Source organism: Prorops nasuta, unplaced genomic scaffold, assembly GCF_024137725.1.
Source record: "Prorops nasuta isolate Cenicafe-Biocafe unplaced genomic scaffold, Cenicafe_Pnas_1.2 PNAS00017, whole genome shotgun sequence".
NCBI lineage: Eukaryota > Metazoa > Arthropoda > Insecta > Hymenoptera > Bethylidae > Prorops > Prorops nasuta.
In genome coordinates, this window is record NW_027116814.1 from 4,672,670 (window position 1) to 4,700,370 (window position 27,701).

At 36.9% G+C, this 27,701-nt stretch overlaps 3 protein-coding genes across 5 annotated transcripts; 2 read left to right on the top strand and 1 right to left on the bottom strand.

Moving 5' to 3' along the window:
* The first annotated feature begins 2,750 nt into the window (after positions 1–2,750).
* LOC136779730 (putative fatty acyl-CoA reductase CG5065) lies at positions 2,751–9,879 on the top strand. 3 transcript variants are annotated; one of them, XM_066737485.1, is made up of 7 exons: positions 2,751–3,431; positions 4,291–4,562; positions 7,138–7,377; positions 7,464–7,728; positions 8,408–8,710; positions 8,822–9,029; positions 9,148–9,879. In XM_066737485.1, the coding sequence occupies exons 2-7, from the start codon at positions 4,356–4,358 to the stop codon at positions 9,449–9,451; spliced, it is 1,527 nt and encodes a 508-aa protein (XP_066593582.1). In that variant the 5' UTR covers positions 2,751–3,431; positions 4,291–4,355; the 3' UTR covers positions 9,452–9,879. The 3 variants fall into 3 exon arrangements, with proteins under 3 accessions (XP_066593582.1, XP_066593584.1, XP_066593583.1); XM_066737487.1 differs by lacking the exon at positions 2,751–3,431 and adding an exon at positions 3,717–3,739; XM_066737486.1 differs by lacking the exon at positions 2,751–3,431 and adding an exon at positions 4,013–4,137.
* Positions 9,880–13,634: 3,755 nt separating this feature from the next.
* LOC136779528 (uncharacterized) lies at positions 13,635–26,300 on the top strand. Its single transcript, XM_066737152.1, has 20 exons — positions 13,635–13,896; positions 16,349–16,586; positions 20,289–20,452; positions 20,542–20,677; positions 20,776–21,225; positions 21,316–21,506; positions 21,628–21,885; positions 21,978–22,112; positions 22,402–22,418; positions 22,529–22,822; positions 23,150–23,346; positions 23,392–23,433; positions 23,595–23,676; positions 23,909–24,011; positions 24,647–24,658; positions 24,808–24,852; positions 25,085–25,430; positions 25,498–25,797; positions 25,875–25,998; positions 26,079–26,300. The coding sequence occupies exons 2-20, from the start codon at positions 16,371–16,373 to the stop codon at positions 26,288–26,290; spliced, it is 3,324 nt and encodes a 1,107-aa protein (XP_066593249.1). The 5' UTR covers positions 13,635–13,896; positions 16,349–16,370; the 3' UTR covers positions 26,291–26,300.
* RpS3A (ribosomal protein S3A) lies at positions 22,485–24,173 on the bottom strand. Its single transcript, XM_066737636.1, has 4 exons — positions 24,023–24,173; positions 23,555–23,658; positions 22,981–23,303; positions 22,485–22,860 (listed from the first exon to the last, which is right to left on the bottom strand). The coding sequence occupies exons 1-4, from the start codon at positions 24,082–24,084 to the stop codon at positions 22,546–22,548; spliced, it is 804 nt and encodes a 267-aa protein (XP_066593733.1). The 5' UTR covers positions 24,085–24,173; the 3' UTR covers positions 22,485–22,545.
* Positions 26,301–27,701: the final 1,401 nt, after the last annotated feature.

The window sequence follows — 27,701 nt, forward strand, 5'->3', positions numbered from 1 at the left end:
CATTACTTATTATTAACCTAATCTACATTTTTCAAATAATTATGTAAAAGGGCGTATCGTGTGATATATATTTTAACAATAAAATATATCTATGTAGTTGACAATGAAGCTACCTAACATACCGGCAGAGATGTATCGCATGGTAAGTAGGTTTCGCTGTTACCAACAGGAAGAAAAATGGCCTCCTCCATATCCCTATGTCTTTCCCGCACTAAAATATAATTCAATTAATAATTAATGTTGAGAAACTTTAATATGCTATTTAAAAATTTATATCAATAGCGGTTATTTGTTCCTTAAAAGATAATTTCATTAGAACATAGATATTTGTTTTATTTACCTTAAAACAAGTTTTTCAGTGATACAATTAGTATTAGAAAAAGTTGATGAGAATAAAGAATCCTTGCAAAAGTAGGTCACACATGGAAAATTATAATTATGTATTTCCTAAGAAAAACGAGTTAAGTTGCCTTCACTTGCATAATTGCAAAGGACAGTAAGGTTTCCGGTGTAAAAATGCGAATCTATGAATATTATTCAACAGTCGAATCGAAGCATGTCTTAAGGAAAAGATTCCCTCTCTATTTACGCAGATGTAAAAAGTAAATCGATTAGTAATCTAATATTATTAAGGCAGATTTTATTACAGAAGCATTTTTATAAAACCAATATAGTCATCTCAATTAAGAAGCGTCAAATATTTTCAACAACTTTACCTCAAAATGATGAAAAAAATTTAACTTTTAAATTAATTAATAAAATTTTGTACAACATTAAATCAGTTTGCTCAAATTATGTGAACGCCCGCGTGTTTTTCATTTCTATATCTGAATATCTGAATTGAGTCAGATTTAATAGATGTATAACGTTAGTGCAGGAAGAGAAAATACAAAAAAAACTATGGAATATTTATTTGCAAAACAAGCCTGATATGCGTCGAAGTTTCTGTTTCGTGGGTTTTTCCACTGTTTCATTCCCGGGGAAGTACCGAGGCAGAATGAGGTAAGGAAAGAGGTAAAGCCGTAGAGGCAGCAGTGTGATAGGGAAAAAAGGAAGGAGTAGGATACATCGACCCTGGACAGTGGACGAGACAATGACACCACGAGCAACGTTCCTCTTGACTAGAAACTGGCTTCTGCATAGCGTGGCATTAGCAAACACGAGCAAAACTGTTAACTGCAACAGGATAAGACGCTACTAGCTACTACCACCAGTACTACCCACTGCCCACAGGCCAGGCTTCCTTTCTACACTCTTAACCATCTTCGTCATCGGAATATTCAAGGATCGTTTTGAATCATCTTTGGGTTTTAACCAGTATTTCTTCTTCACGATACCAAGTTACATCACGGCTGATCTATATATGGCTCAATCTCTAAATACTCACATTATTTATCGATCATCCATGTATAATTATGTGCAAATACCCTGCGTTTTGAGCGCTTTCGTAATTACTAAAAAATTATATTATAATTAACGAATGGTACATAATAATAGTTTGTCATATCCAGAACGTAGCTGATCATTTTCTTAGATTCTTTCTTGATTGCTGCTTTAGTTCGGACACCGTCCAGTTTAGATTTTGCCGCATACTTAAAACCTCTTGATACCGTGACATTAATAAAGAACAATTCTTTTTTTGTTTTTAATAAAAAGAGGATAATTTATTAGTGTCTTGTTCTTCCCTATTTTAATCTTATTTCATCAACAAGACAGTGAGCAGTTTCCAAGAAGGCAGTAAAGAAAGAACGCAGGCTGTTGTTTACTCCAAATCTTGGCGTCTTTTAGTCAGAATTTCCGGGAAAAATGCTCTACGAACGAAACCGACATACAACCTCTCACGATACACGAAATACTTACGGAAGGAGGCTATAGATTTTATTCGATTAAAAAGGTACAATTAATCGTACAAAAAAGCTAAACTTTATCTGAAAAGTAATTATCTTTATATATACGGTTTTACTCACAGTCAAGGTGATCATGGCGTCCCTTGAATTTTGGCCTCCGCTCATTTTCTTTTCTTTCGCTTTCTAATTTCACTTTGCAGAAATCTTTACATTGATAAATAATATTTTCACTGGAAGACTCTCTCGAAGACCGATCGTAATCATTTCATTCAGGATCACGAAATAACGGAAGAGTACAAATTAGTTGTTCCTACTCAAACTTAACCGCCAAGATACAATGACCGTTAAACGGCTATAAAAGATTTCGGTGAGACTTCGGGATTTTCCGACTGACTTCGGTCGAGGGTCACGTGGGCCAAAGTGTGTGCACATATAATTAAATTCGCGCGAAATAATTTAAAAATGCAAATAAAAATCTCTACTTCTTATTTTTCATTTTAAAAAATCCATAAAAATTATGATTTTGATATGAAATTAATTTCGAGCAAAGTTTAAACGAGTTACCACGTGGACCGACGATAATTACTTTCGGAAGTCGATAAAATTCTGATGGCAAAAGTTGAACAATGATTTGAATCTGTGACAGAAGAATACATTATTATTAATGATTGGGCCGTCTCTCCCCACGAAAAAGCAAAAGTGATTTTCTCAATTGGTTTTCATGGCTTATCTTTTGTTAAAACTTTCTACACTTTCTGTTCTTTTTGCAGTACAGGAAAGACCATTTGAGAGCGAATTGATCGTAGAAACAGTTAGGACTCTGAAAGTCAAAGAAATGGATTTCAAGATTCGTCTGGTAGCGTAGCTGAGAAAAAACTAATAGAATTATAATCGTGGGTAGAAGATATATATAGCATGGTATAAGAAAAAGCATAAAGATAAATAAAGAATGCGAGTCATTCTGATCCTTTGAAATGAACATTCTCGAGTGTCCTTGGTTTGCGCTTCGAAGGTCAAAGGGTTGGAATCGTTTTATTTAAGAGTTAGGAGAAACAATGGTTGATTGAAGTGAAAAACAGAATTAGAACGAGACATTCTTACCGATAATTGAATATGGATGTGTGAAAATGATATAAATATGATTCTCCAAGGATCTATTTGTAACTGAAACATCGATCGACTGACCAATACTTTGCTTCCCTTCAGTTCATCGCTAGCTTATCACGGCTATCTTTTTTTTTTTACGATTTTCTAACAAATTACTCGATTGACAAATATATTTCACAGTTCACAGTTCTCCGAGATTTTCACAATTACAATTTTCATCCATGCATTTCCGTCTTCTTTATTTCCCCACCCTTTCTCTCTGCTTCATCTTTTATTTCTTATTATTTCCTCGTCGTATCCCCCGCCCCTCTTATTCTCCTCATCATCCCTTCCTTTGCCACGGTGCCAAACTTCTCGATGGTTATAGGTAAGGCAACGGGTGCGCACCTTCCTCAGTGAGAACCCACCCACTGGCGAGTACACCCGGTAAACCCTACCTACGGGACTCTTCAGGACTTTAACAGCTGCCCCAACCAGGTAAGCTCTTTACGGTCCGATCACGCACAGTTTTTTCTCACTTATCGCGCTTCCGTCTCTAGATTTACAGTGTTTTCGAAGTAATTATCGCGTGACGCATTTCGTTTAAACGTTTCTCCGATAAATAGCGAGACAGATAAATATTTTCTTCGAGATTTCGAGCGTGAAAATCCACTAATCGTAGTAAGAAAACTCACAGACAGTTTGCATTTACAGTGTACTTTTAGGTATTGTCAGTCGATTGAGTGCAGTGTTGAATTTTCAGAAATTGTTTATACAAAATAAGAATTATCATAAGAGTGCTCTTTGTACGTTTTACAGTCTTCGAATAGCAAAATAGGCAATCAGCAAATCGTCGAATTCTGGTTAGAAAGTCGAAGATATATTTAGTATTCGTGCGAGTGATATTTTTGCTCTTTAATCTTAGAAATCACGAATCTCAGATACAACGAACGCCTTTTTACTAGAAAATTACGAAATATCTAAAAAATAAATTTGGCATAATAAAAGAGATATCTGTGTCGTACGAAATACGTCCTCTATGCGATGTGTCATAAAACTAATTGGCCAATACTTTCGAAAAATAATTTCGGTCAGTTCGGTAAGAAGCGTTGATGATTAAGTCGAAAGCTGTCGTTTTGTTTCTTATCGGAAAATAATGACGGTGTAAAATTTGTTGAATCATAATAATAAATGAATTGACGAGGTAATTCGACGATTTGTTTAATTCTCTTTTTTCCTTTTTCATTTCCCTCTCTCTCTTTCTCAATCTGACTCTCTCGATTGAATAAATCCATAATAAACCATGAAATCGTCCAAATGAGTCACACGTTTAATGATTTTAAATTCGTGTTTTCAGAAATCGAATATAGAGAGGTTAAAAATAAGAGGGATAACTGATCGTGTTAGAAAGAGAAAAGAGATATGGCTGAGACGAGAGACGAGCAGCGAGTAACTATACCAGAATGGTTTCGCAAGAGGAATGTGCTGGTTACTGGGGGCACTGGCTTTATGGGGAAAGTCCTGGTTTCTAAGCTGCTCCTCAGCTGTCCTGACCTTGGCAATGTTTTCCTCCTGGTCAGGGAGAAGAAAGGCGTTAACCCGCAGTCGAGGCTAAAGGCAATCATTCAGGTAAGCCTCGTACTTGAATCCCATCCATTCGTTTCATCTCACCACCAACAACGTTGAACAATCTCTTCTTCGAGATCGTTTTCAAAATACTTCCTTCATTATCCTTGATCGAATCACAGGCACGCGGAAAAATTGACGAATCGATGACGCATATAATCATACTGTGTAATATAACTGAATGTAGATGCAGATTATATGGATTTCTTGTTCGGTTCCCTACACTTGTTCTTAAGGTATTAATTATTCCAGAGTGCATAATAATGCTTCAACCTGTGAAAAAAAAATAACAGAATTAAAAAAAAGTAGAGAACATAATGAAAATATAGGAATAATGGACATACGTCTTTACCAGACTTTTCTTGAATTAATGGTATGTGGAAAATTTCACTAATCAATGATGTACCTGCAGCAAAGTAAAGAATTAAAATACAGAAAAAATGGAAGTGCACAAAGAGCTGGCGTATACATTAACCCACAGTGCAAGCGTACGTTCATACTCAAATTTTATTCGATTTATCCCACGGCGCCAACGATAAACAATCGGAGAGCCAGGAAGAATTGACGTAAACGTTAATCGCCGGCTCAGATATAAAACGATCATTCAGGTAAGCCGCGCATATTCCAATCTCATTCGTTTAATTCCAGTCAGAGAAAGAAAATAATCATTTCTTTTCGGTATCTTTCTGAATATTTTCTCCATCATCCTGTAGTTAATATAGTGCTCGGAAAAATTCACCAATAAATGAAGTACCTGTACAAAAAAAGAAAATTAAAAAACAGAAAAAATATAGGAAACGACTTATACGAACGATTCGGCGATGTCTCGTGGTTAAGACAGCTATAAAAAACCGAAGTGGCAATCTCTTGTGGTTTTTTATTGTTGTTTTTTGTGCAGCTAAGAATTTGTAATTTTACGACACAACGAGTATGATTGTATTGCTGATATTTCACTACTCGATCGTTTACTCGTGGGACAAGAAGGAAGTCCTTCCTTAAAAAATTTGTACCTACGTTTGACGAATCGTTTCTTCGCTAAAAAAAGACACGCGAGATTTCATGTATCATGCGAGTCTAGATTCTCGACTATTCCAATCCGAACTAGACTATACATTTGTCGCAGTTTTTACGCTCTGATTGAAAAACTTCCATTTCAAACATATAAATATTTGCTTTCCTACAAATAATTTCCCATTCAATCTGTTAGAAAAGTAATCCTTACTAATGAATCTTGAATGAATTACTCGATAGGCCCGAATGGAGAGTTTCCTCAATTGAACGTAGATCAAAAAAATATTATCGCATTATGCAAAGAGAGTGTAGCGCTTATAAATTTATCTATAAACTTGTTATAAATACAATTTAGTATTCCACAGTTAGAGATATACTCTGTTTCTCCATTAAAATATTACAAAAATTCTAAACGATTGATAAAGACTGTATGTTTAACAACAATCTCATAAGTGATTCTCGAGTTGATCCGACTACCGCGATTGCTCAACGCGTGAATATGGAAAGAAGCTTGTGAATGAATTATTGGTGCTGCATCATAATTTTAAAACGCACTCTACGAGTTATTTTTTGCGGATTAGATTATAAGAGTAACGGAAATAAAATATCAACAAGTCTCCGTAAGGATAAAAATTTGAGCAGAGTTTTAACGTCGTTATAGAGTGTATTTTGAGTAGGCTTATGCTAATCTCAATGCCACGAGTGAGAGTTTCTTTGGTTTTGCTGCGCGATCGCTCTCGTTTCTTTGCAATAAACATTGGTCGCATTGAAAACGAAAAGTGAGGAGAGATGAAAAGGTGGGCCCGCGGGTCCCTTTCACTCGTCGAGTTAGAGGCTAGAGCTCGATTTGTTTGTGAAACCATCGTAACAATTCTCATTGAGAATTGTTACTTCAGCTCGTTACGTTATCTACCATTATCAATAGACGTTTCGTCACCGTCACTGCAATACCTCAAATTTCACCCAATTCTAATTTTACGGCTGACGCCAACAAACTTTGAATTATAATTAGAGAAATAGCGATAAAAGAGCGAGTTTCTAAAAATCCAATATTTTTCCGAGAATTGGGTAATTTTACACGGTATTTGCCGAGACAACGATATCTATTTGTGGTACCGATAAACAAAAGCGAAGGTTTAACGAGTGCACGAATTATTAGATTCCTATCGTTGAGTGAAGCAATCGTAGTGCAGCCTTTCAGCTTTTAGTCTGATCGGTGCCTGTCGTTACCCCTGTCGGGGGATTCCCACAAAAATACGAAATCTGCATCGAGATACCCTCAGTAGATACAGCACGGTATTAGGCAGACAATAAAACCTCTCATTATTTTCGCTTCTATTACAGACATACCATTAAAGTTTTAAACCATTCTCGAATTTATATTTCACTTTTGATTTATCGTACCTCAAACGTCATTTTCTTCTCGAACATTCCATTCAAGTTTATCCACCTATATACAATATTTCAATGTTTGGCCTAGCAAATCGACTTATCAATTTGGTTCATTGCTCGAGTGAAATAATTGATTTTTTCTTTATAATACAGATACAGTTGGTTATTCTTTCAGGAAGAGCCATTTAGAAGTCTCAGGGATAATCACAGCGATAGATTGAAAAAATTAATAATCGTTCCTGGGGATACGACTGTGAAGGGTGTTGGTCTTGTTCCGGAAGACGAGCAGCGCTTGTTTAACGAAGTAAGCGTAATTTTTCACATGGCGGCCAATGTCAGGTTCGATCTGCCCTTAAAAGCTGCCATAAAACTCAATACTGGAGGAACTGCAAATATTCTGGCTCTTGCCAAGCAGGTACAATATTTGCTTAGAACAGTATTGCCCTTCTAGACTAGAACGATGGATGATATATTCTGAAACATATGATCTTTTATTGACAGATGAAGAATTTGGATTCTTTCGTGCATGTTTCTACGTCTTTCTGTCATTGCGGCGAAAGAATACTAGAGGAGCGCGCTTACCCCGTTCCGGTAACGCCGGAAAGTGTTATATCGACCGTAGAGATGATGAATGATGAAGTCATCGAAGCAATGACACCAAAGTTACTCGGGGACAGTCCCAATACTTATGCGTTCAGCAAAGCCCTCAGTGAAGATTTGGTGGTGAGGTGTGGATTGCCAGCTGGGATTGCTCGACCTTCCATTGGTAAATCATCTCAAGATAATTTATTTACGATACGAGTGGCGACATCTGGCGTGATTTTTGTCCTGCCGGTAAAACAGAAAATCTAGAGAAAATTTGTAAATTTGAGGAGAAATACACGAATTATAGTCGAAAAGGATTTTCACTGTACATGTGCTTTGTTCATGTGAGATAATTGACAGTTTGGAAGCTACAATCTTACTCATCCATAATATACGACTTAAACTACTGCTCAATAATTTTACATTCAGTATACGACACTTTAAAATATTTGGAGTTCCGAATTGTCTAATTATACATTTTACGCAAGATGTTGTACCTGTCGGTAAAATTTTATTACTAGTTTTTATTGGCGTGAGCAAAGTATTTTTACAGCCATAAAGCTTTTCGACCAAAATTCCTTTATGGCATTATCCATGTTATACCCTTCAAAAATAATAAAACAAATAACTTAATAAATTTATTAATGAGACTGAGTAACAAAAATAAGTACCCCTGTTTGCGTCAATGTAGAAAAAATGTTCTTTTTTGCGTTATCGGGTTAATTTATTTGTTATCACGCTAGAAAACCTGATTTATTATCGGTGATTCAATTTTTTCTCAAATCCTACGTCATTATGGATCTATAACACTGGCTATTTTCCCGTTTTGTAGTGGCACTAACGAGTGTCATAAATTTCAGTGCTTGCTTCGTTGAAAGAGCCTGTCCCAGGATGGGTGGAAAACTTGAATGGCCCTACTGGACTGATGATCGGAGCCGGGAAAGGAGTGATAAGATCAATGCTGTGCAATGCTGACTATTTAGTGGACGTTATACCGTGCGATTTGGCCGTAAATGCAATAATAGCTTTTGCTTGGAGAATAGCATTGGAGAAGCCTGTCAGTCCAATTTTCTTGAACGTTACACAAAATGGGGAGAATCCTCTGACTTGGGGCGAAGCCATTGAAACCGGAAGGAGACATGCCGTGACCCATCCATTTTCCGGTAAACTCATTTTCGCCTAATTTTGAAAAATTAAAAATATCTTAGTAGAGAAAAAATTTAAACGAACAGAAAAAAATAAATAACATTTAATATTTATCATTATTTACACAGGACCATTGTGGTATCCAGGAGGAAGAGTAACATCGTCCAAGTTTTTGCACACACTGGCAGTGTTTTTTCTACATTTGATCCCTGCTTATTTGCTGGATGGCTTAATGTTTTTAACAGGAAACAAGACGTTCATGATCAAAGTGCAAAACCGGGTCTCCTCGGGACTGGAAATGCTGCAATATTACACAACAAAACCATGGATCTTCCAGTAAGTTCTCGTGTTTTGATAACGCTCGGCTAGAAAATAGATAAGAGAAAGAAATATTATTAGAATGAATTGTGTGAGAAAGAAAGCGCTTGGAGTTAAGTCTTTGTATTTTTTCCAGAAACGATGGCATGAAAGATTTGCAAAAACGTTTGAGCCCGGACGACAAGAAAACGTTTTTCATGGACATTAACAGTTTGGTCTGGAATGATTACATGTTATTTTACATATTAGGAGCAAGAAAGTACTGCATGAAAGACGATCTATCCACATTACCACGAGCAAGGAGGGTCTTCACTTATCTCTATATAGCTGACTGGTGTTTCTTCATTCTGTTCCTCGCTCTGCTAGGCTGGCTTGCATATTCATTCCTTACCCCCTTCAGGTCGCTTACAAAAACTTTGATAGCCAGTAACGAGATCTAACCTTCCGTTAGATAGACAGTAAAATCAATCAAGCATTTTCATCCGATCTTTCGATCCTTCGACCTTCTCGATGTTTATCCTCCTCCCTCCACCAGCAAGATATCCTGCAAAAAATTATATCACGTTACCGAATCGATCAATAATATGCTTAATAATAATATATTAGAGAATGGAGGAGCTACAGAATTACATTCTGAAAGATTTTATGAGACAGATTTAAATTTTACTACCAAATATCGTCGGTACTAATCTATATGTCGCGGATAGTACTTTTTATACTTCCGCCTTCGTAGATTTTAAGAATTTCAAATACCTTTTTACTGACATTCAAATCGAGAACTGAGAAAAAGACTTCTTTTATAAATAACAATAATGTGTTAATTCCAATTAGTATCGAAAATTAAGTGAATAAAAATTGAAAAAAGATATATTCGTATTTAGTCTCTCATCTTTTCACCCAATCGTCGAATTTATCACAGCGAAGTTTCAGAACTTTGATCCTTGATTTGCAAGAGCTCCTTCAAATTTCAGCATCATTCAAATAAATAAAACTTACGAATGCCTTAACGAATCAGGTTATTCAGATTTTTTTTAGTCAAAGAGCAATTTCAACCAACGGAAAGAGCACGCATAAAGCCTACTTTCCATTCGTACATTTGCTCTTACATTACAACGACGAAAAGAAAGAAAAAAATGATGCCTGTTTTTGTCACAAAAATGCAAAGAGATTCCGGATTGCTATAAAAAATTTCAACGAGAGTTCACCTTGGAATTTCTTGGGTCTTACGAGATTTGGCGCTCGATGGTTCCGCTGCAAATCTTTGACAATTTCATCGATCATTTTCTTCGGGTAATTTTAAGCACTCGAAAAACGTGAATTTCCCTTCTTGCGACAATTTCCAGAAACCGTAATGGACCACTGCTATATAGGAATGTTCGTGGGCGATAAATCGTCTGAAAAATTACGAGAATTAATGTACAAAAAATAATAATAATTTGGTTTGTTGCAATTATAAAATAGAAGAGAGAAAGTGTGTGTGTATGCGCGCGAGCAATAGGCGATTATGAGATAATCGAAGATTTAGAATTTTCGAAGAAACGAAACTCTGCATCAGAGCGTTTCGAATGGCATAGTGTCGCGCCGCGGTAAGAAAGTAATATTGCGTCATCGAATGGAGGTCGAACCGAGCCGGTGTTGCTGACGTCATATCTTTGCGTTCGTGAAAAGTAGTCTTGCCTCCCTTCCCTTTTCCTATATATATATGATACCACCACGAAGAATACCGTTTGCTACTGCACTGGTCATGAAAATGATCTTATTACTCTACTGCATGCGGAATCTTTCTACAGATTGCTCATTCGTTCCAGAAATATCATAAAATATCCAAACACACTGTTAATCGTTAAACCACAACAAGTCTGCTTCATTCATGGCCCACGTTAAATTTACTGTACATATATAGTGACACAATTCGAGATATATATTATAAATATCGATAAATACGTACGAGACCTTATTTTAAGTAGAACAATATTTGATAGTTTAACAGATGATATATATACTTGAGATCTCCTTCAAAAAGATCCTTTTTTCTATACATTAGTGTCTAATCGAGTTACAAGAATAATTAATCTCATTGGGAAAAGATACAAGATTATTAATTGGCAAAATTTCTAGTCCGCAACGCGATCATTTATAAATTTCATCGTTTCAACTCTGCACATTTATACAGTATCCGCGGAGACGAATAAAGAGCGAAAGTAGAGCCAAAGCTAACTGTAATTCTTAGGCAGAGGATAAATCGTGCAAAAATTGTGGGCATAACGCTGAAGAAAATTTTCGAGGAATCTAGTGAACCGAAGTAAACGAATAGAAAGGTAAAAATGAGAGGAGCGAAGGAAAAAAATTGCCAGAATGTGTACTAAATAACTCGGTAATTCCACATGCATGAATATTAAACATGTTTGTGGGATTAAAAGTTGGATAGAGGGAAAAACTTGATTAATTACCCTCCATTACCAATTTTTCTCTGCTATATCCGCTACACCAAGGAAAAAATTGCGAGATTTGACAATTTCTGATTTTAGGATAAATTCTTCTGATTAGTGGATGAAAGCTCGGTGTTGGTACACAAAGATATAGAGATTTTTTTGATAATTTGAGTGAGATGAGAGGAGTGATGAAATTGGTGAATCGGTGCCTGTGGTAGGAAAAATTCTAGGCAGACCCGCAGACGAGTGACCTGAGCGACCCAGACGACTCAGGTAGGTAGCTGCGTGAGATACAAATAAATGAGGCGAGAAAGAAGGGGAAAAAGCATAAAGAGAGAAATATATAAAGTTGCCGAACAACTGCAGCGTCGTGTTTCGCTGGCAGAAACTCAATGAAATCACCAGCATAAGCGAGAACGCCGGGCTAGATTTATCCTGATATGTGCGCAATTTGCATTTCGTTCGTCGATCAAACTTTTAGTCGGCCCTGGAAGCCAAAGTTTCTCCAGAGAGACACTTTTTAAACTAATCTTCACAGATGTAGGTACCTTATATTATTCTCGACGCCTACGTTTCATTATATATATGCCTACAAACGCAACTATCATGTCGAATTAAACATTCTTCCTCAAAGAATCACTTTACCAGTTTTCACCCTCTACTATAAATTTTTGCATCGTTCTCCTCTATTAATTAAATCCTTCGATCTAATCGCATATGCAATCCCGTGTAAAAAGTTGAAATTTACTCGTGATTCAGAGAGATCCTTAAAATATTTCTCGAGGTCAAAATTAATTTTCGCTGTAACCGCGGTGAAGGTTATTGACAGTGAACTCGGTGAAGAAATAGCTGCGATGCTTTCCCTCTCTCTCTTAAATAGTAAATTTGGCTCTCGGTTACAAAAAAACATGCCAAGGTCAAGAAGCGATGCCTATAAACTAAAAATCAAATTATTTTGAACTTTTTCATCAGCAACTAATGTTGGATTCTTGACCCTTTTACAGAGGATTTCTTCGTACAAATTAGAAGGTTTTTTAGAGTACAGTTATGTACCTACACATTACCATGTCAAGCCGTCTGAAGATTTAAAAGGAGCTAGAAATATATTTGTCACCTTCTTTCGTCAGTCTTTCTCGCAGGATTTCTAACTTAAATTAATTCGCTTTAACAATATTAACTCAGTGTCCTTTCAGATTTCTACTCAACTTAAAATCGTAACTAGATTACTTAACAAATGAGATCGTGGAAAGCAGTTAATGGTCACCGAGCCTACGTGGTTCCTGGAACGATTTGACCAATTATGAAAAAAAAAAGTTAACCTTAGTTATGGAGACGTGCGAGGACGCGCGTCTCGCATGTACTGATAAAAAAATCAAGAGTTTAAAATATATAATTCCATAAGAAGGATCACGAGATGTGATAGCGACATAAAAATGACAAAAAATTCGGTCTCTTTGACGTTTTTTTGCAGTAAATTGACTACTTGGGGAAGTGTTGATCGGAAGGAAAAAAGAGATTTACGTATAGCAAAGTGACGTATCGTACAATTCGTACTTGGAAAATGAGTAAAGTTCGTAAAAAAGCGAACCCGTAGGTCGTCGAGAAAAATATTTGCTTGGAAACTGGTAATGAATAAATTTTACTGGATCTCGGTGTTTCCCAAGTTTTTCACGAGAATCCAAATTTCAGGTCGTGACATTTTCAACTACTAGATGATCTACATAAGGGGGGAGAGAAAGCAGCTTTCCAGGCAGTAAATTTTTCAACGTTTGGAAAAAGAAAGGCTGAAGAAGAACAAGACCGAGTGTAAAAATAAACATTTGGAAGAGAACCAGTGATAAAACAAGATTAACGAATAGTGAAAAGTTAGGAATCAAAGAAAATAAACATCGATGTATAGTCAATTTTAAGAGCGGAGTTGTAAGAAAATAAGTTTTTCACCGCTTAAGATAAAAAGAGCCAAAGCAGAAAAGGGGGAAATGAGAAGTAAATTAGTACGAGGAAAAGAATGGATGAAAAAATGGGGTAAATGAATAGACGGAAGCTTACAGAGGAATAATTGAATTAGCGGACGTTAAGTGGGGCTGGATGAGCAGAGGGAGAAGGCACAGGATGAAAGGGGAGATGGGATTGGCGAAAGAACGAAAGAAGAAGGCCTGCTGTGGTAGCTTGGTAGTGGTAAGTGGGCAAGAAAAGATTGGGCATCGGAGGATTGGTGGACACCTTTAGAGCTTGGCTTGGCTTGGCTCACTCGTTTGCTCGGTCATTCTCATTCTCAGTCCATCTACGACGCTCTCGCTGTTCGACCACGCGTGTCTCTCTCCACTCGATTCCATACATCACTCTACTACACGCTTTTAACCCTTCGGTTACTCCGTTCATCCACGATTTACAAGTGATTATCGATCGTGTCTGCAACGCTTGGCTTGCGTCGAGGATTACTCGCGATTCTTGTAAGTGATTTTTCTAATGCACACATCCCAATCCTTTAAAATGTTCTCCAACCAAACACAAAAGCATGGTTCGACTGACGAATTCACTGGTTTGGTTGGCGAGCATCTACCGTGCAATTGCCACATCGACGGAGAGAATATAATCGCACTCTTCCAAGTTTCACGGATAGCTCGTGGTAAAAATTTATTTCGCAAAACGGCGTGCTGTGATTTATCCTAGTTTAACGAAATCGGATTGTGAAATAACATAGGCGATGTAAACGGTAGAAAAATATTATACATATACGAATACGCAATACTATATATAAATAAAATTAAACCAGCAGAGACAGGCATGGCCTGTGAAGGGACCAGAAGCATTCTTTTCTCTGCATGTGTATGTGTTTGATTGCCAGTGTAGCCTATGCAAATAAGAAAGCTCAGGATTATTGGTTTGCTCGATAAGCGAGCTCGGTGAAAATCGATACAAAACTGTATAACGTAGTAATGATGATAATTATAAAATAGGAGCTTTCCATGTGAAGCAATAGTTAAACGTAAGAGGCTAATTATTGATGCTCCGTGAACGCGCACGAACACAAAGACGATGACACGAAGAAGAACATACTTTTGGACAGAGAGAGCGAAATTTTCGTCAGTTTTGATGTAACCGATCGTAAGCCATTACGTATTTTTTAATACGTATCATCAGTCGATCTCAGTAAAATTATTCGAGCGGAATTATTGCATTTGGAGTCTCTGGCAGGTTTCCGCTCGGTCACGCGAGACCTGCTGCAATCGTTCCACAGGAAAAGTGAATATCGAGCATATGTACGCGTGTTTCTTGCCTTGAATTCGTAACATAAATTAAATTAAATATTGCTTTCGGACCAGAGAGGTAAGTGAAGCTATTTCTTATCATGCAAATATTTCCTAATGTCCATTGGATCAATCATGCAATGTAGTGTGTACATACTATAAGCATGTATAATAATCACCAGACCAGACCAACTTTCCCAAGAAAATTTTCGTTATAAGAGTCAATTCTGAAATTTTAATCCAAAACAAATTTGAGTCTTTGCTTGATTATCTAATCTAAATGTTTCTATCGAAACAAAAACTGAATAAATGTTCAATGACTTTATCCTAGCTGATTCACATCTCTTTCTACCCCTGCAATATATAAAAACACAATTATCTTTATAAAAAGGTCAAACGCATTTGATACATACCGTCTATACGAGAGCATCATTATAAAAGCACAGTAGATATTTTTTCTGGCATATGTAGGGCATAATAAGACTCTTCAGGGACGACTTCCAACAATTATTGCGCTAATTATTCAAAGTCTTAAACACTCACCACAGATTCACCGTATAATTTCCTCGCAGGATTGACTGGTGAGTGATTAAGTTCTAATTGTGCCCCGTGGTCTGATAATGACTTACGATCCCAATTAATGCGCAAAACTAACGGAAAACAACAATCTTGAGAAATTTGTAATTTCTTTGTCCATCTCTCTCTCTCTCTCTACCTCTTGACACTCATCAAATTGTTAGTTTCTCAGAACTCGCGTACGCTTCTCGCGTCGTTAGGAATAATGTACCAACGAAGAGAGAAAGATTCAGATTGATAAAAAAAGTATTAACGATGCTCGTACAATGACACTCAACTTGTTATTTCAATGAGCAAAAAATCAAAAACAATTAAGATAATGATCTGGAGCTATTCTTGTCCAATAAAACGCAAAATCAATCAATAAAATGGAAAGAAAGAAATATTCAGTGATACAGATCAACGATAGGGTTTTCGGGAGGAAAACTCAATGGTATATTTACTGTTCTATTAAGCTTGAGATTTTGGGGGAGGATGGGGTTGTTTTTAGAAAATTTTGTTTCTCACGATCGAATTAATGCGTCATATAATTGGTTCATTGACTTTTTAAAGTAGGAAACGAGCGTTGCCAAACGTACTTTCGAAATTCATTTGGATTCGAGTGCTAATTCGAGTGAGATTGAGCAATACTGAATGGTCAACGAGTTGTGCTACCGTGCATTGTGCTAGAATCGTATCACAGGAAATAATTGAGACGAGCTGGTGAAAAGTACGAAATGGCAATTCGCAAAACAAAACGGGTATTGCAAAGTTAACAAGTGCGATACGACTGTTCTTTTCACGAGTCAATCGCTGGGATAAATAAGGATGCTTCCTTTATAAGTACAGGGACAGAGTTTTGGCTGCAGCGAGTAAATTAAATAGCACCTTTCACGTCGGTCTTTAAGAGTCGATCGGTTGCGCAAAAGACTCGAGTCTCGACTGGATAAATAAAATAGTATTTATTTAGCGGCTTATTCTATTTCCAGCTGTTGTCTAGAATATTGTACTCGCTTGTTTTTCGATAAAGCTTAATTGGTTCGAACCCTCGAAAGTTTACTGATCTATATTTTATTCAAGGATCTTTGGATTTTTCCAGGACGCGGAACTTGTAGAGAAAAATGGCGGAGACAAAGATGGAAGATATACCGGACAGGATAGCAACCATGTTCGAAGGACGAGAGATCCTTATAACAGGTGGCACGGGATTCCTTGGTAAGGTCATGGTGGAGAAGATCCTGCGAGCCTTACCAAAAACTGGAAAAATCTACTTACTCGTCAGACCAAAGAAGGGCAAGGATCCCAAGCATCGTTTAGAGGAAATGTTCAATTCTCCCGTAAGTAGCAAACTTTACAATTCATATATTACTACTCGATAAAAGCGACGAGTAGCGGGGGCAAGAAATGCATTCCATCAAATTGAGTTGATTAAAAAAAAGCGCCGAAGCAAATTAACATACAATGAACCGAATGATAATTAAAAGATGACGAAAAAGAAAAGAAAAAACTCACTTCCTCATTGGTCATAGAGAAATCTTTTACGAGCGATGTTTATCGGTTCTAGAGAAACTTTTAAGAGATACGAGACTAAGATTGTTTGGACCACATAAAAAATTACACAAATTTCAACGCGATAATTAACCGGTTTGAACCTTATAACGAATTATATCAAATTTAACAAGAAATGAATTAGCCTGATTGTGGGTGCTGTAGCACCAAGAGAGAATCGGTTCTAGTCGCTTTCGAAGCATAGAAAATGACAAATAAACGCGAGAACGTTGATCGTGGCTGAGCTAATCACGCAACAGCGCGGTATTACGCGATAGGTTACTCGGTGTAACTGGAACACGGAGGCAAACAGGTCTCACCAGGGGAAGTTGGTCTTGCGTGACCTACATACAACAACCCTACTGACTTCTCTCTCTTGGAGCTAACAGCGAAACTACGGACAGCTTAAGTGGGTGAAGGACCAATATGTGCCATGTGCATAAAAACTGGCAATAAATAGGGCAGCTCGAAGATGCAGTTTCCAAAAGAAAGATTGCAGCAGGATTATAGCTGGACGCAAAGTGGCTATAAATACATCCATCGGCGCTTCGGAAGCTGTCGTTGCTCGTGCATCGAGTGTAGAATTTCTTGCGAAAGCGTAGAGAGCATCGTGAAACGAAGCACAAGATGCCGTTGCTGTTGCTGCGTTGCGCCGCTGATAGTTTGGCCATTGGACTATCGTCGTCCCGACAGTCTCGTGGAATGCGAATGCAAAACAAGCGATTGCGATATGCCGAAAGACGGCGATAATTTCCAGCGCAGAGATTGGCGCATTTTTCCCATTGCTGTGGAAAAATCGAATTTTCCACGTGGAGAAAGCTGAGAGGTGGTCGTTTGTGATCCGAGGAACTGAGTCAAGGCCTGCCGGTGAAAGAAGGAGATTAACGTTATTATTATCGGTGTCCGTGCAGTGAAAGTACCCCCTACCATCCATCGTGGAAATGTTATGTCAGCTTTGGAACCGGTGCAGCGACCTCCTTCCTACCCTGGTCGGCCCGATCGCGTCAACCTCGGTCTGGACTTCGGAACGTTTGAAAGGATGATCGTCGAATCTCCGCATACCCACCTAAAAATAAACATTCATTAGTCATGGAGAAGATTATGCAAGATGCGAATAAAAAGGAAATTGTGCATAAAATTCAGATAAAATATGGCCAATGAATTGCCGAACAATTCAAGAGGGTTACATCTTCGACGATTATGCCACGGCGAAACACGTGTCTCTGAGTAAACCAGGCAAACGACTCTTTTTCTTTATTCCTTTCTTTCCACATACGAGTCAAGTGCTACTTCTTAAACGCACTTTTTCCATACAAACACGCGACCCCTAGACTTTTATTATTCATAAATCAATGAGCGTCAATCCGTAGTACAAATGTATGTATAATTGTTGTATACGTTGGTTTCAAAAGACTACTCTCTCCGGGTTAAACTTGGCCATATTCGAGCAAAGTAGCGTCTCCGTAACTTTCGTTTACGTTTACACTTGGCCGGGCAAATAGGGAAAAGGATAAAGTATTACGTTGCACGATTACTCTCCATTTCACTGCCAGTATTGCCCGCCGCCGCCGCCGCCGAGTGAGATAGTCACAACACAGCACAGACTGTGCAGCTTAGACTTGGCATTACGTTACAGGAAATTCCCTACTTTCTCGCGCGATTATCGGCCGTTCGTAATAACTGCTGGCCTTGCAAAAGTGAAAAAGCCAGAAAATTTTCAATCGACCCCAAAGCCTCTGGCATTTGGCACGGATACCTGGAGCTTTACATAATAATATAGAGAAAATGTGCCAATTGCGAGTGCACATAGCATCGTACGACGAGTCTCCCAATTTTCCAAATTCCAGAGAAAAATATATCTAGCTTTTTCTTGCATAGATTCACTTTTATGTTATCGGGAAAAATTACTGAGACCTCTAGGCGCGCATCTCAAGGATTCTATGCACTCTGTGACTTATTAACTATAATAAAAATGATGAATTTCATTTGCCTCGTTACATATAATGAAGCGTACGTGGCTAATTACGATTAAAGACGATCCGTAGCCCCCCAAGGACACACAACAAAGATTCTAATCGCAAGCTTCTCTTTCCTCTATTATTTCACATTTTTCATTCTGGTTTTTTCGCAGTTTTAAGATAAAACTTGACATTGGAATATATATCAATTAACACTATGGCATGTAAAAGTTGACAGATTTGTAATGAGAAATATGCGAGTGTTTATTACAATCGATGAGAGGATGGATACAAGTTTTACACGGTTCAAAGAGGCAAGCTTTACCATTAGGATGAGCATCAGCTGAGAGTTCGGAGTAATTACATACTTTTTCCGTCACTTTCCCCCGACGCGGCATCGACGCGTAATTTGCTATTGCAAAAGATTACGCTCTGTCTGCGGCAATGAATTTCTCTATAAAACGACGGGAGGGGCTCTCTTTTAACATTCGGCGGTTTCTCATTGCAAATATACAGCGCATAATAACAGTAAATAAACGCAATGATTTGTCGATACTTTGAAGAAGAAAAATTAAAAGAGGGTTAGAGGGAGGGGGAGAGAGTAGAAAAGAATGAAACGCGAGAGAAGGAAGGAGAGATCATAAACGCTTGGTTTATACGGCCAATGGCGCAATGGATGTTGAAACGAGCCAAGCAGCAGTACCGAGATTTTTGTACAGCCATGTGTTTTCGTGAAGAGGAATGCGGCTTGCAATCAAGATCGAATTTCAACACTATCCTCACAGTCCTTTTCTATTAATTATTCTTATTGCTCGTTAGAATCGCCCACATTCTATCCGAAAATAGTGTACTACACGCCCACAGAAATAATGACAAATGCGGTAGGAAATGCACAGCTAAAATCCAAACCGTTTGCGAGGTTTCGCTATTGAAAGAAAAATCTCAGTACCGACGCAAAGTTGGATAACGAGAATAAAAGAGCGCACCGATGTCTCTCAAATCAAGTTCTCATTGTCGTGACTCTGGAAAAAATCCAATACTGGTTTTCAAGTATTGAAATAGTCCAGGTAATTGCGCAATATCTCGGAATGATATCGTTCGAGTTATTTTCGTTTGATGGACAGTAAGATTTCGCGCAAAGAGTAAATTAATTTGACAACAATCGACAAGGATCTTATATAACCGACATGTTTCTTTCAACGCGACTTATTAGTTTGCATGGTACTATAGAGAGTAACGCACGTTTCAGCATGATGAAACTGTACCGCAAGCGTGGAAATATTATTTGCAGCCTCTCGCAGTTTTACAAATAATGCTAGCTTTCTCCCTGAAAGCGTCGCCAGCTGCCCTAATGGATGACACTGCAGGACCAAATTGAATAAAAATAAGCCTGCCTCTTCCGCGTTTCGAGTCCCAACTCTGCTTCTCTTTCACAAAACTGCCAATTCATTAATTTTCTCCATTCACTTTTCACTCGCCTTGCGTGAGAAAAAAGAATCGTTACGAAAATTATTCGCCACACTGGCGTTGCAGCTCTTCGAGAAAGTGAGGACGGAACGAGGAATAGATGCCCTTCGGAAATCCGTTGAAATAGTAAGTGGCGACGTGGCCTCTCTGGGACTGGGACTGTCATCGGAGGACAGGAAAATGCTCTGCGAGAGAGTCAACTTTGTTTATCACGCTGCGGCTACGGTCAGGTGAGAAGGGATTCCTCCTTTCCTTGTTCCACTGCTGTACAAACTATGCAAAGACTCTTCCATAATTGCATGATCCTTTCATTTGGCAGATTCGACGAATTATTGAAGAGAGCAGTTCTTCTAAATACTCGTGGTACCAAACAGATGCTGGAGTTGGCGAAAGAAATGAAGAATCTCTTGTGTTTCGCTCATGTCAGTACAGCTTATTGTCATCTGGAAGAAAAGGTACATGATGAGAATCCACCCTCTATCCTTATCTCTACAATACTAATTATTTATAATAAAATAAAATCGATGAGAATCCAAATACGAGAAATTTCCAGGTTTTAGGCGAGAAGCCCTATCCTCCACCAGCGGATCCGCACAAAATCATCAAGTGCGTCGAGTGGATGGACGACGAGGTGGTCGAAGCGATGACGGATAAGATTTTGGGAGATTTGCCAAACACATACGCCTTCACCAAAGCTCTGTCGGAGGGTTTGGTGGAAGAAGCGATGCCCCACATACCAGCTATCATCCTCAGACCCAGCATAGTCATCCCAGTTTGGAAGGAGCCAGTCCCAGGCTGGACGGATAACATCAATGGACCCACGGGCCTCCTCATCGGCGCTGGCAAAGGCGTCATCAGGACGATGCACTGTAACGAGAGCGGATACGCTGATTATGTTCCTGTCGATTCTGCGGTCAATGCAATTTTAGCATGCACATGGAACTTTGTAGAATTCGAAAAAGACAAACGCGTCTACAACCTCACTAGTAGCACCGAGTTCAAAGTAATTTTTTCTCGGTCGAGACGATTATCGAGCACTCTGATATATATATATGTTTATAGAGGATCCAGACTAATTGACTTTTCTCTTCAGGTCTCATGGGCAGAGATCATAGAAAGGGGTAGACGCATAACTCAGAGAGTACCATTGAACGGAGTGGTTTGGTACCCAGGTGGAAGTATGAAGAAATCTCGTCTTCTTCACAATATCTGTGTTCTTTTATTCCATATCATACCAGCTTACCTCATCGATTGCCTAATCTTTCTCGCTGGACATAAACCAATGTAAGTGCAGTCACGAAATTGCAGTATTATGATTGTTGAGTGTGTGTATGTGTGTGTGTGATTTGTGCAGATGGCTTAATGGAACGAATCATAAATTATAATTAAATAATTATTTTGTCAGCATGTGCCGAGTTCATCGTCGTATACAAAAAGGATTCGAGGTGTTCGAGTATTATGCCAACAATCAATGGGACTTTGAGAATCAGAATATAATTGACATAAGGAATAAATTAAATAGCAAGGAAAAAATACTTTATCAACTAGACGGGGACGATATGGATCTAGATAGCTATTTCGAGGCCTGCATACGAGCAGCAAGGATCTATATCCTGAATGAACCCCCTGAAACATTACCAGCCGCACGACGACATTTAAGGATGTAAGAAGAATCATTCGTAAATTCTCGTGTATACCAACTCTTCTTCAATTTTTCCTTTACTTTCTTAATCAACTCGTTTCTCTACTTTTCAGCATGTACTGGGTGGATGTCATCACGAAGATCTTATTCTTCGTCTTTCTCATCTACCTTTTGTACTCCTGGAGCGACAGTTTACGAACACTCTTTTCTAGCGGATTCTCCATGGTCACTAGATTATTATCCTCTATTAATTAATTAAACACACAACCATGCGTATCTTTAATCTTAATCATTTTCTTCTTGTATCATAAATTGACCAAATAAAGTAATAACCACATATTTATCGTCGCAATGCCTGGAGAATGGCTGATATAGCTCGGAATAAAGTTTGCTAAGTAATATCACTATTATCGATGCTCATGTTTATATATATATATATCTATAAATTGTACGTATACTTTCATACATTGCTTTAATGTTAATGTAATACAGCTTTTGCGAGAGAAACTGAGTATACGAAATAAATTTCTTGCATAGTCAATCCCGTTATATTCGTAATACCCCTTTTAAGAATATTGCTAGTCGTTGCAGGATTCTTGTGTAAATAATAAAAATCATAGTTTGTACACTATAAAGCGGATTTTTTTTTTTATTTTTTTTAAAGAGTTAGAAATACATCCATTAGACGGAGGCCTGTACGGGTGGTTCGTAACCCTCTGGCCTGTCCACTTTGGATCCACTTTCGCCGGATTCCTCGCTCTTGCTACCACCTCCATCGCCGTGCAACTCGAGCAGTTTGCTGAGGTCAAACCGCGGCTTCTTCAATACTTTAACTTTGCGGATGTATACGTCATGAAGGGGATAGGTTCCCTGGCAAAGCTTTTCAATATCCTTAGCAATAGCATCAGGCAACAATTTATTAACTACTGCCTTGAGGTCGCCTTTGGAAATCTCATTTGTGATGATATCAACCATCTTCTTTCTGATTTTTTTTACCTACCGAGATAATAAAAATAACAAATATATATAAGATATTAACAACCATTTCTATATATAGAACATGTACCAAATGGTACCAGTATCAACTAAATTATTTTTAAAAACTTGGTTACTCACTCTGGAATGCTGAGCATAACAAGTTTTTCTTGTGCTCATTTGATCTTTATTAGTAAAGCCAATGCAGAAAACTCTTAATAAGTAGCCATCTGTAGTTTTAACATCGACATTTGCTTCGATCAAGGTCTGCCATTTCTTGACCATTGATCTTAACTTGTCGGTTGTCAAGTCCATCCCATGAAAATTGGTAAGAACGCTGCGTCCTTGTACATCTTCGGCGATCAATTTGAATTTTCTGAAGGATCTTTCTGCATCTGGGTCTCCTTGCAGATCAGCAAGAGATACTTCGAACACACGGTATTTCAGCCCTTCAGAGGCAATCTCTACAATAAAAAATCCAATTTAGAATTTCTTTACAGTTATATGGTAATTTTAAGTATTTTTAAGTATTCAAACAAACTTTTGTTGCAGAAGACAATGACATTGAATTCAAAAAATGAGAAAAGCAATGTGGTAAGTGTCTGCTAATTAATCTGTGCAATTTGAAACGCCATGGAAACTATTGATACATTTCTATGGAGCTGGATTGCACACATTCAAAGCCTATTTAATACAATAATTCACATTAACTCACTGGTTCCTTGTGTTCTATTTACTAATGTCTTGCCAATTAGACGGTTAAGGAACATGGAAGGGGCCTTAACATCGTACCAATCCTTACGGGTGAAAGGATCCACACTAAAATTAAATTACAATGTTAGAATAATTATGCTTAATCACAAATATTTTGCGCCAATTGCTTTACATGAAAATAATCCATAGCCTAAATTTTGAGGTTATGTTCGTAAACCAATAAAGTAAATAAATCTATTTCTCTTTTCATTAATAAAGAATATCATCTAATAGAATAAACGAAGCAAGTATGATTTAAGGAAGGAAAACACAAGTTTTGCAATAAACAAACAGCTATGATTGATCCTTATGTCAGGTGATTTTTCATCCACCATTACTGAAAACATCATAAATGAGAACATATTGATAATACATTATCCGAAATCTAGAAAAGCATTGACTTCTTATTTATACGATATGTTTTACTTACATCTTCTTCTTAACTCCTTTCTTGCCTCCCTTTGAGAGCCCCTTATTTTTTCCCACCGCCATGATTGAGGTTACAAACGGAAAGAAACACGTTGGTTGAGATACGGAAGTGGGCACAAGCAATGAAATCTAATAGATTGGAGAACCGAGCTGTATGATGAAACTTAAAAACATCCGCGCTATCTTTAGATCCTGTTTACAACTAAAAAATCTTCCAAACAAGATGGAGTATAAAAAAATTTATAATAATTTTTTTTAAATTTATCGCAAATACATTGAAAATAATGCTTTATTAAAATTTATGCTGATGATACTGGACAAGATGTATTTAATAATTTCTTTTTATTGTGGAAGGGGGGAAGAAAGAAGGCACGCTGATTCTATTCTATTACGGCACGATCACTTCACGTTTACAAAATTCACGTGCATATCACAAATTTTCAGATTTGAACAGCGAGAGCCGAGGCCAGCGAGTGTGACAACTTTTGACTAATTTCATTATGCTTTAAAAAAATATTGCAATTTGCATTCATGCATGATTTTATACGATCATGTCGACCAGTCGATCATCGTTACAAGAAAGTGCACATGATGTGCACTGAATTTTAAAAAATCTCCCACGCAGACTGATGCAGAAGTAAAAGTACAAAGCACAGACACAGAAAACAAAAACGCTAAACTGTGCAAAGCGGCGAGCTAAATTGTTAAATGAAATATCTTTCGTGGGATATTCGCGAAAATAGGCTAATATTGAAATTAATTGAGATTAATGTGAAATATTCTGAGCACAATCATGAACCTACAAACGCTTTTTCAAGACTTCAATCCAAGGTAGTCTCTTAACTCAAGATTATTGACCCTGAACTTATTTCAGAATCTCAATAGCTTATTTGTTGATGACAGTAACAATTAGTGTATCTTTATTTGCTGTTGGATTGTTTGTAATCTAAGATAACTCTCTCATCTGTAATATATATAAATAACTAATAAAGATCGGGTCATATTCAATTAAAAATTTGATAGCTATAATTCTGGTAATTCTAAAATTTGGTCTTTCTTTCAGTAAATTTTTGGTCCACACATGTCTCATGATATTTACTATTCTCTTTGCTCTGCGGCTTGATGGTTTTATTGAATGGAGCTATTGGTCTGTATTCAGCCCAATTTGGTTTTGGAAAGGAATGGTAATTCTAGGTGCTATGGTCGGAAGTTATGTGTGGTGGAGACATCCTCATGCAAGACTAGAAGGAGACTCATATATTCATTACAAAGCAATGTTAATTACTTTGGCATTACATCTAATTTTATTAATGTTTGAATTACTAGTATGCGATAAGCTGGAATCTGAAAGACACTTATGGATATTAGTATTCATACCACTGATTTTTATTTCAATAGTATCAATTGCAGTAAGTATTAACATTTTAGTTTATGTCCTTTTGCAAACAAATAGCTGTATTTCTAAATTTATTTCAGGTATGCATATGGGCAGTGAAACATGATAGATCTTTTGAATTGGAATTATTTTGTGCAGTGAATGTGTTGCAATTCATCTTTTTGGCACTGAGATTGGATGGTTTTATCACATGGAGTTGGGAAGTTGTATTTGTACCTCTATGGGCACTTTTGTGCCTGTCATTAGTTGGTGTTTTATATTTCATAGTATTTGCAGTAGTTTTGTTAAGAACACCACAAATAAATGCAAGACAGAGAAGAACTTCCCTAAACTCAGCTCTAGCATATACTTGTCTTGTGTTTCCAATCCTGGTCTTCCAGGTAAGTAATATTCTTGTTGGATCCTTCATTAAAATAACAGATTATACTTTGTAACTATAGCTTTTTATTATCATCAGGTTTTATTAGCAAATAAATTGGATGGGGATATATCATTACATTATACAACAGTTGCAATGCCATTAATGCTCTCACACATAACATTGATTCTTATGTCATTTGGAGCTAAAGGAGGAAACAGATGTGTGTGCTAAGTTTTAATTCAATTTTATTAACTTTCTAAACAGAATTTAGAAGTGTTAATCAATATATTTGTTATAAAGGGTGGTTTGGAATTAGAAAGGATTTCTGTCATTTTCTCCTGGGATTGTGTCCAATACTCCAAGAATATGGTAATATTTCCTATCAACCTAGGACTGACCAGGATCAGCCACCATCGGAACCAATGGTGTCAGACAAAAATGAGAGGCGTATAAAAAATATGGATTCAATGAAGCCTGTTGTGCCTATAGTTCCCATAGACATGCCTGACTGATCACTTTGCTTCCATAGGTATATTTCTTCTTTTCTAACAGTATGCCTGATATAATATATATCAGACACAATAACAGAAAAATATACTTGTTAATCAAGATGTTTCACACCAAAATTGTACACTGAATTGTAATACACACAAAGTGTATTGTTATTTGTACAATAAGTTTTATTATTAATTGAAAATTTACAGTCAAAAAATGTAAGCGCGCGAGGCAATCATTACTGACTTTTGTTCCCTAAATCTGAATTTAAAAACATTTCATAGGAAAAAATTTGGTAATATTTAAAGAACAGAATTTTCTCTTGCTTGGCATCGCGAATAAATCTTTTAAATAGAAAGTGATGTATATGTAATATATAAAAATTATATCGGCCTGTCAAGCAAGGTTTTAATCTACTTATTGTTATGCTCAATAGATAAATATCTCTCAGCTGATACCTCCATGAGCATTTAATTGCTTAAAAATTATAGTAGAATAAGAGGAAATGACCCGTCCATTTATTTCCGGCTTTCAATGGTCTACTATAATTTTAATTTTCTCATAAAATTACTTTTAAGTGCTTATATTCATTTTGCAAATACGTGCAATATTGAAAAAAAAGTCCTAACTTACACACAGTCAGGTCACAATGTTGGTGCTAGAATATTATTGTTCACATAAGTGTACCATCATTTAAGAATCTTTATTTAAATGAACAAATATGTTAATTATAAACAAATAATTAATTGTTTGTACATTCATACAAAAAATCCGAAGGCTCTGATATTCCTTAAAGTGCTACAATAATATAAAACATGGTTTAGAAACAAAACTTTGTCCTCCTAAGAGATCATTGCATCTCTATTGATGAGCAAAGCTTTTTAGTACAAGATAACTAATTTTAGCAATAATAAATTCATTAAACATGGCTTTGTAAAGATATTAAATAGAAATTTTACGACGTTTATGCGCAACGGATAATAAATCTACCGATAAATCGAATGATATGTAAAGTGTAAATAGTAGTTTTGTTAAATCATATGCGAACATGACAAGCATTTTGCTGCAAGCCTAAGCACAAGAGTTTATTTACTAAGTATATGTGAACAAAAAAATAGTTTCTGTACTGTAAAAAACATTAAAAGAAAAATATATAAATAGATTAAAAGGGATCGGATATATACCGTCTGGGATATAAGACTGAGCGCCTATAGTATAGCAGCCATAGATTGTAAGAATATAGAACTAGCGTGTTAATTGTAGCGAAAAAAGTTTGTACAAATATAACTGTTACTGTTATCAAACTCATGATACCAGATGTCAAATCACCTCGTGTATTATAGTTATAGAATATTGTACAGACTTTATTATAGTACAATAATATTATATATTACTTATTAGTTATTGTACACTGACATATCCATCGTA